This window comes from Haplochromis burtoni, unplaced genomic scaffold, assembly GCF_018398535.1.
Source record: "Haplochromis burtoni strain Fernald_Lab_line unplaced genomic scaffold, NCSU_Asbu1 Contig_65, whole genome shotgun sequence".
NCBI classification, from domain to species: domain Eukaryota; kingdom Metazoa; phylum Chordata; class Actinopteri; order Cichliformes; family Cichlidae; genus Haplochromis; species Haplochromis burtoni.
Genome location: NW_024582426.1, coordinates 24,577 through 35,697, shown reverse-complemented (window position 1 = coordinate 35,697; position 11,121 = coordinate 24,577). Strand labels below are relative to the sequence as shown.

Here is an 11,121-nt window from a genome sequence, read left to right as displayed (position 1 = left end):
GTTGGGCTTCATTTCTGTGCTGAACAGTAATTTAAGATTAGTTAGTAAATAACAATTAGTTAATGTTGTTCATGAGACTAGAGTCATCTCACTGTGGCAATGTAAATATAATATGGCCAATATTATATTATATTATTGTCAGATCATTATGATGTGTGTATATATATATATATATATGTGTGTGTGTACAACAATGACAACTATTATCAAAATCAACCTAACAGCTATAGGACATTTTCATGTGCACACTAAGTGTTGGATTTAAACTAGGCTCAGAGGCTATACTCACATGTGAAATGCAACCCCCGCCCAAACTCCAAAAGTCTAATTTCTTTTTTCTTCCTTTTTTTTTTTTTTACAGATAAAAAAAATTGTCTTTGAGTTTAATTATTTATTTTTCTACATATTCACCTTGTAAAGTACTCAGACTCGAACGCCAAGGAAGGTGGTAGAGAAGCAGACTACGCAGACATTCCAGGTTTCCAAGGTGAGCAATTTATTTACAGTGAACTTCATTTAATATGTAACTTAACAAACCTTCCCCCCCCAAATCAACTCAATTAACAAACTCAACAGCTCACCCCTCCTCTCTGCTGCATCTGGTAGAGACTGGCTTTAAATAGGGCCATCAATTTCCCTCCAATTGCCCAGCCCGTACCACTCACTCAACCTGAGGGATCTAAAACTCTACACAGATTATCTAAAAACACAAAACCTCTATGCACATTTACACAACTAAATGGCAGTATTAACGAAAGGAAAAACATTCAACAAATCCCTTTAAACCTTAACACCAACAAAAGGAATCATCTCTATGGAAAAAGAACCCCCTCCACTTGGTTTGACCTGCTGATGTCCTATGTGACATCATCAGGACTTTAAAACGAGGAAATGCTAGGCGGGCCTTTCGCCACACCTGACCCTCATGAAGACTGAAAAGACAAACAAAGTAAGTATGAACTAGTGATGGCCAAATGAAGCTTTCTGAAGCACTGAAGCTTGTATTGAAAAACGGTTCATTACTCAAAGCTTTTCAACACAGTCCTCTCTGGTGACATCTGGTGGCCAAAAATATGAAGAGCAGCTTGAATCCACAAAATAAAACTAACTGCGTCATAATGATTGCCCACTCTACAGAGTGGAATTCTGTCTGATATTGGGCCGCCGTTGTGTTGCTTTGAACATGGATTTTTTGGTGGTTAAAAAAATGTGGTTTATTTGTTTAATAAATAATTTTGACCAGTAAACTCTTCTTGTTTAAACATGCACCATGGTGTGGTCTTTCTTTGCTTGTGACTTCTTGATGTTGGTAAATACAATAATTGAAAAATACCACATTACATATAATATACATATGATAATGTACAACACATTATGGAGTATGCTTCTGCTGTGAGGTCCTGCCTCCATGCACTTATGCAATTAACCGCTAGATGGGTATATTTATAAATAATATTATATTAGGGAAATTTTCCCAGACAAGTACTATTTTGCGTTAACATTAATTGTAAGGCATAGTACCAAATGTTTGGTTGCATAACCTGTGGCTTTAATAAAGTTAATGACACAAATCAGTCAATTATTTTCTGTGAATATGTTATTACCACAAACGTTCATACACATGACATTAACAATAAAAACAAAATAATCAAAACTTTCTTTTTTAATGAAATACATTTTGTATAGAACCTATAAATAGGTTTTGATTGATGACATTAATCATCAAAAATAGACGAAAAAAATGAACAGGTCAGTTTAATAGGCAGCAATTACACAGCAGATGAAGACTGATACTGAAAAATAATATCAACATTATTCCCACAAAATAAAAAAAATCCACCCTTAATGAAAATTATCTCACTTAGTCTTGTCTATTACACACTGGCTATATGGAAAATGAGCAAATGTAATTCAGCGAGTCTTGGCGTGAACCTTGAAGGGTTCAGGCACACGTGTAGCTCCGTAAACTCCCTCTGTGCTCAGTTCCACTCCATCAGGAACAGAGAAAGTGAACTTCTGCAGCAGGCCGACAAAAAACAGGAACAGCTCCATCTTGGCGAGGCTTTCACCAAGACACACACGCTTCCCTGAAGAATTCACAAACACATACACGTGCAAGTTTACAACCTGTGGATGATGTTTTTTTTCTTGTTCAGGTTGTGCTAAAACAAAACACTCATTGTGGGTTTTACCTGCAGAGAAAGGTAGGAATGCTTCTCTCTTCACAAACTTCCCATCAGCATCCAGGAAGTGTCCTGGGTTGAAGGTGTCTGGAGTCTCCCACTCAGTCTTGTCAAACAGCACAGAGGTGAGTACAGGCAACACACTGGTACCCTAGAAAAAAACAGACAAGATAACAAAAAGATGCACTTTAACAACAACACCTGACAGAACAAACATGCAAAGCTTAAAATGTATACTGCATGCACCTTGGGTATGTGGTAACCATCCAGGGTTGTATCCTTGGCAGCAACTCTGAGTGCATTGAGAGGAACAATATTTCCCATCCTCTGAATCTCGTGGACAACGGCATCGGTGTAGGGCAGATTTGGTCTGTCAACCATGGAAGGCTGGCGGGTTTGTCCAATCACGTTATCTATCTCTGCCTGGACTTTCTCTGTGAAAGAGAATCGAAAGAGTTCAGCTTCAACTGTGAGAGAAATTTTTATTTTTCCAAACTGAGGTATGTTCTGTCTTTAAATTCACACATAGTGTGGCCAAAACCATTAGCCCAAGCTTCTATGGAGCTGCTGAGTCCCATAAGATGATTGTTTTTAGTTTGTATTTTTTATTTAATACCTGTTAACTCATTGACAAACTTTGGTTGGTCTAACAAATATGTCAAAGTTCTGGAAGGATTGCTGTAAAACTTTGCACTGATGCTAGTAATCTTGCAATTGTTTCATTCAATTTACTTAATGACTTAATATTCAAGTTTTGAACTTTTTAAAAAGTTTTTAAAATGTTTAGGAACAATAACACTGTTTTCCAGAAAAGTTATATAATTGTAGGCCTTTCAACATTAACTCGTCAATGTGAATTAATCTGTCATTATGATTAATACAATGACAATTTTTAACATATTTTACCCATCTGGAGCACAGAATGATTCAAAATCCCCAAAATGTCTCTGTCAACGCATTTCGGGCAGTTTGTCCAAGGTTTGTACATTCTGCACTCCAGATGGGGGTAAATGTGTTAAAAATTTTAATCACGTTAATCGTGATGATGTGTTTGCATTGACAGAACTAGAAAATAGACTTTATTGATTCTGGGGAACAAATTTCTCTCGCGCCATTTTCAGGTTTGGATTTACATTTTCCCAACTATTAGTTTTAAACACAAAAAGCATTCCATTAGTTGTATATGTGGTCTGCTTTTGCTACTGTTGGCATTTATAGTAAATTGTATTAGAGCTACTAGTGTTATGTTCCAACTATTTTAAAGCTCCGGATGAAGCCCAGTACAACACCTACCCTGGATATCAGGATGTCTGATCAAGAAAACCAGAGCCCACAGCAAAGTGGTGGCTGTTGTTTCTGTTCCAGCCAGGAAAAGATCAGCAGAGCACAAAACCAGGTTGGTCTCAGTGAAGCCCAGGTCAGTTTCTTTGAGCTGTTCAAACAAATTAAAAAGTCACATTAAACACAACACAAATTGCTAATTTGTAGAGTGCAGTTTGTGCAATGCAGTGTCCACATACATTCTCCATTTTGATGAGGAAAGTGTCGATGTAGTCTCGGGGATTGTTGTGATCCAGGTCCTTCTTGTGGCTTTTCACCTCCTGAGTGATGAACTCTCTGACTTTGTTAAAATTGCTGAACACTTTGTTATGAGGACCTGGCAAACGCTTCATCACTCCGGGGAATGCTTCATAGAGCTTGAGATTTGATGAGAGGAAGCGTTATTCAAAGGACGATAGAGAGAAGAAATCCAACACCCATGCCACAGTGCTGTCTCTCATTCTTTTTGTGACAGAAGGAAATTATTGTGACATACCTGAGCCCATATGGAGCCCTCCAGGTGAAGAATCTCAGACAGATTCTTCAGCATGAGCTGGAAGTTATGGTCACTGTAGTCAAATCTTTTCCCCATCACCAGCTGGCACGCTATATTAGACACGGCATTGTTGAAGAGGCCTGCTGGCCTAAAAAGTTTACCTGAAGACAAATAGACGATTGTTAAGAAAGCACAAATTCTTTGCTTTAGCACTGTTTGTGCAGGATTGTATGCTTATGTTCCACCTAATATAAAACACCTTTCTCCTGCTCTATCTCCTCCTGCAGGTATTGGATCTCCTCACAGATACACTGCTCCATGCGGTTCTTCCCCAGGCCGAAGTCTCGCAATGTAGACAAAGCGAAGCGTCTCTGTGCCTTCCATTTTCCACCGTTGCTCATGAACAGACCATCTCAATACACACAAGCAACTTGAGAACTTAACAACCTATGGAGAATAATTTCAACAACCAACTGAATGGTACATCAAATAGTGACTTCCAAACCTGAGTTTGCCGAATAAAACCTGTCGCCCATGGGGCTGTATGGTCGATCCACAAAGTTGTCAGCTTGTGTTACCAGAGCTTCTTTTACCATCTTGTATCCAGAGATCATTACCATTTTATCCCTGCCGAAGCAGAAACTGAACACATTCCCGTAGATTTCAGCCAGCTACAAAAAACACAACAAACATGAGGGATATACAACAACATTTGTAATCTACAGAAAGAAATTAGTGGGAAGTGCTGTAATTAGAGGCTGGAAATCATGGATACTGACTATCAATCAATATTTCATCTTATCATCCATTTTCTAGAGGTACATCCAGGATTGGTTGCAAGTTTGTCACAGGGCTAACACAGACAGACAGGCAACCATTCACTTTGAGACTATGAGAAATTTCAATCAACCTAATAGTTAGCGAATGCCTTTTATTAAAGTTAAATCTAAACTTTACGCTGTTGAAATTCAAGTGGACTGAAATTTACATAAATTTACATAATTAAAATTCTGGGATCCACAGTTTTTTCACATAATTGTTTGTTTGACCATATTTGAAGAAATTGCTTAGACCTACATCTGCTTATTAGCACTAAGTACCAACTCAGGGCTCGCAAAATCGCTAGCCCGACGTCCCAGGGCTAGCGATTTTTCCAGTCGGGCTACCAAAATCTATCTCTTCCCTGCCCGTTGGGGTATCATAGGAAGGAAAAATATATGTCAATGCTTTTGCATTCTTTCGGAAATGTAGCTGGGTAGTTATGTCATTGGCCTCGATGAGCCACTGTCAATATGTGACATATTGAAATCGTTTGAATTTGCGCTTGTTTTTTGCTTCCACTTTGCAATTGCGTGAACTGTGTATAGAGAGCGAAAGTACTGATTGGTGTGTGACGATAATTTGCGCACCAATTCCTCTGACATCGTCTTATCAATCGTTAGCTTACTATGCAAACATGACAAGTGAAATCTCCCGCAGCTTAAACATGTGAGAGGTTGATCGCGCAGAGAATCGCTGAGCTTATGTGAGTGCGTGTGTAAAAGCAGCAGGATATATATTTTCGTTCTGCTGAGCCAAATAAGACAGGTCAGGGTGAAGAAGTGACAGCCAAAGAAAAGCTTACCGCAAAACGGAAAAGTTATGACAAATCAGACTATAAGGCAAAAAGAAAGTGCAGCTTTATGGTTTCATGGACAAAATAATTTCTGTGGCTGCAATATGACGAGCTATATAACCAGGGGTGCACATAAGTGGTCCGCAGGTGCGCATTCGCTGTCAAAATAAAAAACGCGCACCAGATAAGAAGTTGCAACGCGCATTTGCGTACATAAGATTTGCTGGAGGAGGACAGACATTTGTTTAGAACTCTTAAAGATGTCGAAGAAGCAAGCTCCTTTAAGCAATTACTTTGGTGTTCCTCCACCTCCAAAGAAATGTCAGAAGGAGTCTGAATCACAAAGAACCGCATATTCTCGGAAAAGTGGTTGCAGGAAGTGAGCTGGCTTCAAACAAATGATGAACGCACAGAGATGTGGTGCAGAATGTGCTGTGAAAATCCCACTCTTGCGGACAAAAACAGAGCCTTTTATATGGACGCAAACGCGCGTTGCAACTTCTTATCTGGTGCGCGTCTTTTATTTTGACAGCGAATGCGCACATGCGGACCACTTATGTGCGCCCGTGTAAATAACATAATGTTCTGCTGGGTGTGTTGTTGGTTTCCCTCGATTTCTGAGTCGACAAGCGCCTTTGTTACTGGGACCAGTCATTTTAAGAAAGGCCCCCATTAGAACCCATGAGAAATGCAAGAAATGCATTATTGCTCAGTCTGCAATATCTTTCCCAGAACAAACACCAATTGCAAATAACATACTAAAAATAAACCTGAAAAATCTGTTTAGAACAGCTACTATGTTGCAAAGAGTGAACTACCGCTGCCACAATTTAGCAGTCTTTGCAAACTTCAGAAAGCAAATGGCCTCGATCTTGGTTCCACTTACCTCTTACCCGTGGAAATTTCAAATTCAGGATCTGACACAGACTGATTCATGTCCTACACAGTTCTTACAAGTTCAAAGAAATGTCTGTTCAATTAGAACCAAGTATTTGAGTTGATGATTGTAATTTTTATACAACGTTGTCATTTGTGTTTCAACAATTTTTTGATTAATGTATAATATTGTAACGGAAACAAAACAGGAAACAAAACATCAATCAAAAAATTGCTCTCTTTTTTATTCGGGCTACTTAAATTTATTTTGGGCTACCAAAAACTGAAGAGTCCCTGCCTGTAGGGCTACCAGGGATTTTGAAATTTTGCGAGCCCTGCAGCTATAGTTAGTTGTTCTGATAATCTATTAGAGTTGTTTCTGAAGTATTCTCTCCTTTCTGTATTTCAGTAAAAAACAAAACAAAACAAAAAATCTTGCTGCAGTACAAAATCAAAATCTCAAAAATCAAAAAGTTTTGATCCTGATGACTGAACAATGCAGACAGAAGCACACAAGTATACATGCAAACAACAAAGCAGTACTTTAAATTGCACTCTATACTTAGAACCCCCCTGATATTATACAAGCATGAACCCGTACCTTGTTGAAATAAATATGTGGGTGTTTCTTTCCCACAATCTGGAAATTCCCAATAAAAGGTAAAGCGAATGGTCCCGGTGGAAAATCTCTTGGATTCTTGTTTCTGAGGTGGTACACGATCAGAAGGAGCAAAAACACAGAGAGTAAAACTCCCTCGTTGCTCAGCAAAAAGTTGGAAAACCACATTGTTAAATTCAAACAAAGCTGATTCTTTCCAATCTGGAGATGTGATTCTTTCTGGTAGAAACCAGTGGTTTATAAACCTGATGCTTGATAAAATATTCATCTGATGCAAATGTTTATGATGCACAGTACGAATACTTGTCTGTTCAAAGGTTCTTGTGATATGGTGGTTACATAACAAGCTGGGCTACAAAACACAATCCATTTGCTCAGCTCTGCAGGATGAATTTGTTCAAGGTTGTTGAACTTACATCTACTCAAAGTGTGAATACTGCCCAGTGGTAACAAAAGTCATCTAGGAAAATTAATCCTGCAATTTCATATACTTCTGAGTGGAAGTCACATGAACGATGACCAGAAATCATGGTTTTACTGTTTCTTTTGCTATATAGCTAAGATATATTGTCACATTGTCAACACAAATATACATAGTATATATGTAGTATGTTGTCACATGGTTTTCATGGACAAAGAATAAAAAAGGAGTGCCCTTTGTCCTGATCCTGCATAAAACCTTATCTGTGATTAGATTACAGTGCACGTCTCAATTTCTGACTTGCAGGAGCATGAGGGAAACTTTTTTTTCTGTTCTTCTCAGGTTAGTGATAAAGTGGTTTGTAAATGGACATATGCACGTTCCCTCACATTTGCACACACGACAGGTTATATGTTTTTGTATGAAGAATTTTTTATTGAACTTTTTATCCTGCGATGCGCTCTGAGTTCATAGTTAAACACATTTGACCTTCCAAGGGATTCAGAGATTCAGCTGGATATTCATTAAAGTGACTGATTGCTTTCAAATAGTGCAATTATCCAGGGTTCTGCTCATGAATCTGCTTGTTGATATTTGCCTCCACTGAACATTATTTACACTGTGAGTAGATGTAAGGTCACAGAGCCTGATGGGTCTGTATTTGCTTTGCAGACCATTTCCCAAACGCTGTTTCTCAAGCACCTTTGAACAGAGAATATTCTATATGAACTTTGTCATGACTGATTTATTCTGAAGGTCTACGTAGCAAAAAAGTCCATGAAGCATGAACAGGCTTATAAAACCGCTGAAAAACACAAACATACGACAAAGAGCGAAGGGAGAATTAAAATTTTAACTTGAATGCACTGTTTAACTGAGTCTATTGAATGAAACTCAAATATATTTAATGAAAGACCAATGTCACAGAGGAACTGGCTCCAATTTCTGTTTTAGAAGTGTCATACATGATGCTAAAAGAAGTGATAACATGAATAAGTTTGCAGAGTAGCAGCACTCCTAAGCAATGAAGACATAATATAATGGAAAATGTACTAGTATTAAACTCCAGGGTTCAGTGCTGTACAATGGATAAAGACATTTAGTCAGTGTTTCATCACAGATATGCAATTCATTCCATCTTAAACCAGCCATTTTTTAGAACAGCATTGTTATTCCCTCCTTTAAGACAATTAAACTTATTTTAAACTGTGAAACATCTACTAATCATGTTTGTAAAATATGCCATAGAATTGGCAAAATCTATATTTTAATATACCATTAGTCACTGACAAATCAACCTGGGTATTAACATTTAAAAGACATTCTTAAAATCAGCAGAGAGTACGAGGAGTCCAAGTTCCAGCCTTTTATTATCACACAAAGCTTTCAGTGTTATGTAACCTGACACGGGGGCTTGTTTTCCCAGAACTGCAGGTTCCACCCAAATAACATCAGACATACCAAAGCCCTGTCTGCAGAATCAGTGTGGTTCTCCACAAGGATCATCAATACTTTCACCATGGTTTTTCAAGCTCTTTTTGACTGTTTGAATTTTAGTAGTTGGCTGTTGCTTGCTTTTGTATTGCTGATTTTGTTTGATTTGATAAGAAACCGCAGACCTCGTAACTTTCCACCAGGACCCCGGGCTTTGCCTCTTCTAGGAAATGTTTTCACCGGAGTTGACTTCAAATCAATGATGAAGGTGAGCTTAACAGTCATGTAAAAGTAATGCATGCAACAGTATGCACATGCATTTTTTCCAGCAGAAGTTTGACTTACACACAACAACGTGGTCCACATGAAGTGCAAAAGAAATCACAACTGCAGAATAACAATATTGCAACTTAAAAGATTTTTAGTCATCACTGTCACACTTTCATACTGTGTCAGCAGTTTCAGTGGGGGATTTGGGAACTTCAATCTCATAATGAAATATTTGTCATTGTCTACATATTGAAGGTATTACTTTGAAAAAAAAAATGTTTGTGAAACATTTCTCCTCCTAATTTTTCCTGCTTGCAGCTGGCTGAGACGTACGGTCCTGTGTTCAGTGTGAAGAGAGGCAGTGAGAGGATGGTGTACGTTGCAGGATACAAGATGGTCAAAGAGGCTCTTGTTAATCAGCTGGATAGCTTTATTGATCGACCAGTTCTTCCTCTCTTCCATATTATCTATAAGGGTCTTGGTGAGTATAGGGGCATCAAGGTCTAGGAACTGCCAAACATACCCCCTCCCACCCGCACCACCAAGTGTCATCAGTCTGTCACTTTGACAAAAAGGGCTCATGATGTAACCAAGTATTCTAATTAAATTAAATCTAATCTCTAATTAAATACAATCTGAATATACTTTACTGAAGTATTTGCATTTTACAACTCATATTTTGGAGGGAAATATTACTTTGAAATATTACTCCACTACATGAAACTGTAGTTACTAGTTATTGCATAGATTTGTATTATTATTAAATATGTTTTGAGTATAAAGTATAACAATTATACGATTGTATACTATTAACTTTCCGTCATAAAATAAGCAGAAAGTAGACATAGCTGTAGCATGAAAGTGAAGTCACATTTGTTGCTGGAAAACATTTTACAAAGGACATAATATATATACAGCATATTTTTTGTGGGAAAAACAGAAGTATAACTGAGCAGAAACTAATTGTTAGTTATTCTATATAATATTGTCATAGGCATATCTTTGAGCAACGGCTACCTGTGGAGGAAGCAGAGGAAGTTTGCCAACACTCACCTACGTTACTTTGGAGAGGGCCAGAAGGCACTGGAGAAGTACATTGAAGTGGAGTGCAGCTTCCTTTGTGAAGCTCTCAAAGAGGAGCAAGGCAAGTAGAGTTCGGGAATTCACTGAGTTGGGCTGTTTGTTGTGCACTGAAATCATTTCTATAGCAGGATTTCTTTTGACCTGAGTTAAATTTGACATCTTCACAGGAAGACCATTCAACCCACACTACACCATAACAAATTCAGTGAGCAATGTGATATGCTGTGTGGTCTTTGGGCATCGCTTTGAATACACTGATCCAAATTATCGCAAAATTCTGGAGCTGGACAATGAGGCTGTTGTGCTTTCTGGTTCAGCACAAGCACAGGTATTCCTTATGTAAACTATTGTAGTAATAACAAAATAAGATGTGTTGGTCTATTGCTGTTCTGAGAGACTGTCGCCATCACCAGCTGTATGATGCCTTTCCTGACTTGATGAAGCACCTGCCAGGGCCTCATCAGACTATCCAAAACAACTATAAGGAGCTTTTGGCATTTGTAAAGAAGGAAATAGAAAAGCACCAGGAGGACTGGAACCCTGAAGACCCTCGTGACTTTATTGATACATATCTGTCAGAGATGGAGAAGGTAATATGAAGGCATTTCTAACAAAGCTTATGAATCCTGTTAGGTCAAGAATTGCATGCTTTTGCATCCTTGAACAAAGTGAACAAAGCCAGCAGTTTCTGCTCAAAATAGATAGTTTAAAATTTAATTTATATTTACAACTAAAGCACATATCATTGTAAAGAAAAGAAACACACACACACACACACACACACACACACACACACACACACAC

General features: G+C 38.2%; 2 protein-coding genes across 2 annotated transcripts in view; one reads left to right on the top strand and one right to left on the bottom strand.

The window, feature by feature from the left end:
- Positions 1-1,527: 1,527 nt before the first annotated feature.
- LOC102294534 (cytochrome P450 2J6) lies at positions 1,528-7,403 on the bottom strand. Its single transcript, XM_005923191.3, has 9 exons — positions 7,092-7,403; positions 4,505-4,670; positions 4,259-4,411; positions 4,000-4,160; positions 3,704-3,880; positions 3,477-3,615; positions 2,430-2,617; positions 2,193-2,334; positions 1,528-2,087 (listed from the first exon to the last, which is right to left on the bottom strand). Exons 1-9 carry the CDS (start codon positions 7,275-7,277, stop codon positions 1,912-1,914), a joined length of 1,488 nt encoding a protein of 495 aa, XP_005923253.1. The 5' UTR covers positions 7,278-7,403; the 3' UTR covers positions 1,528-1,911.
- Positions 7,404-8,964: 1,561 nt separating this feature from the next.
- The window catches only part of LOC102294044 (cytochrome P450 2J2), a 4,870-nt gene continuing 2,713 nt past the window's right edge, over positions 8,965-11,121 (top strand). Inside the window, exons 1-5 of the mRNA XM_005923189.1 lie at positions 8,965-9,232; positions 9,553-9,715; positions 10,229-10,378; positions 10,485-10,645; positions 10,731-10,907. Coding sequence (XP_005923251.1) covers positions 9,050-9,232; positions 9,553-9,715; positions 10,229-10,378; positions 10,485-10,645; positions 10,731-10,907 — 834 coding nt within the window. The 5' untranslated portion in view covers positions 8,965-9,049. The remainder of the gene's footprint in view (positions 9,233-9,552; positions 9,716-10,228; positions 10,379-10,484; positions 10,646-10,730; positions 10,908-11,121) is intronic.

Bases quoted from the DNA above. Each gene is read 5' to 3' on its own strand.
- LOC102294534 (XM_005923191.3), bottom strand. From the start codon at position 7,277: ATGTGGTTTTCCAACTTTTTGCTGAGCAACGAGGGAGTTTTACTCTCT. The intron at 4,412-4,504 runs GTTTGGAAGTCA...GTGTGTATTGAG, and splicing joins GTTTTATTCGGCAAACTCAG to ATGGTCTGTTCATGAGCAAC. The intron at 2,618-3,476 runs GTAGGTGTTGTA...TCTCTTTCACAG, and splicing joins CAGACATCCTGATATCCAGG to AGAAAGTCCAGGCAGAGATA.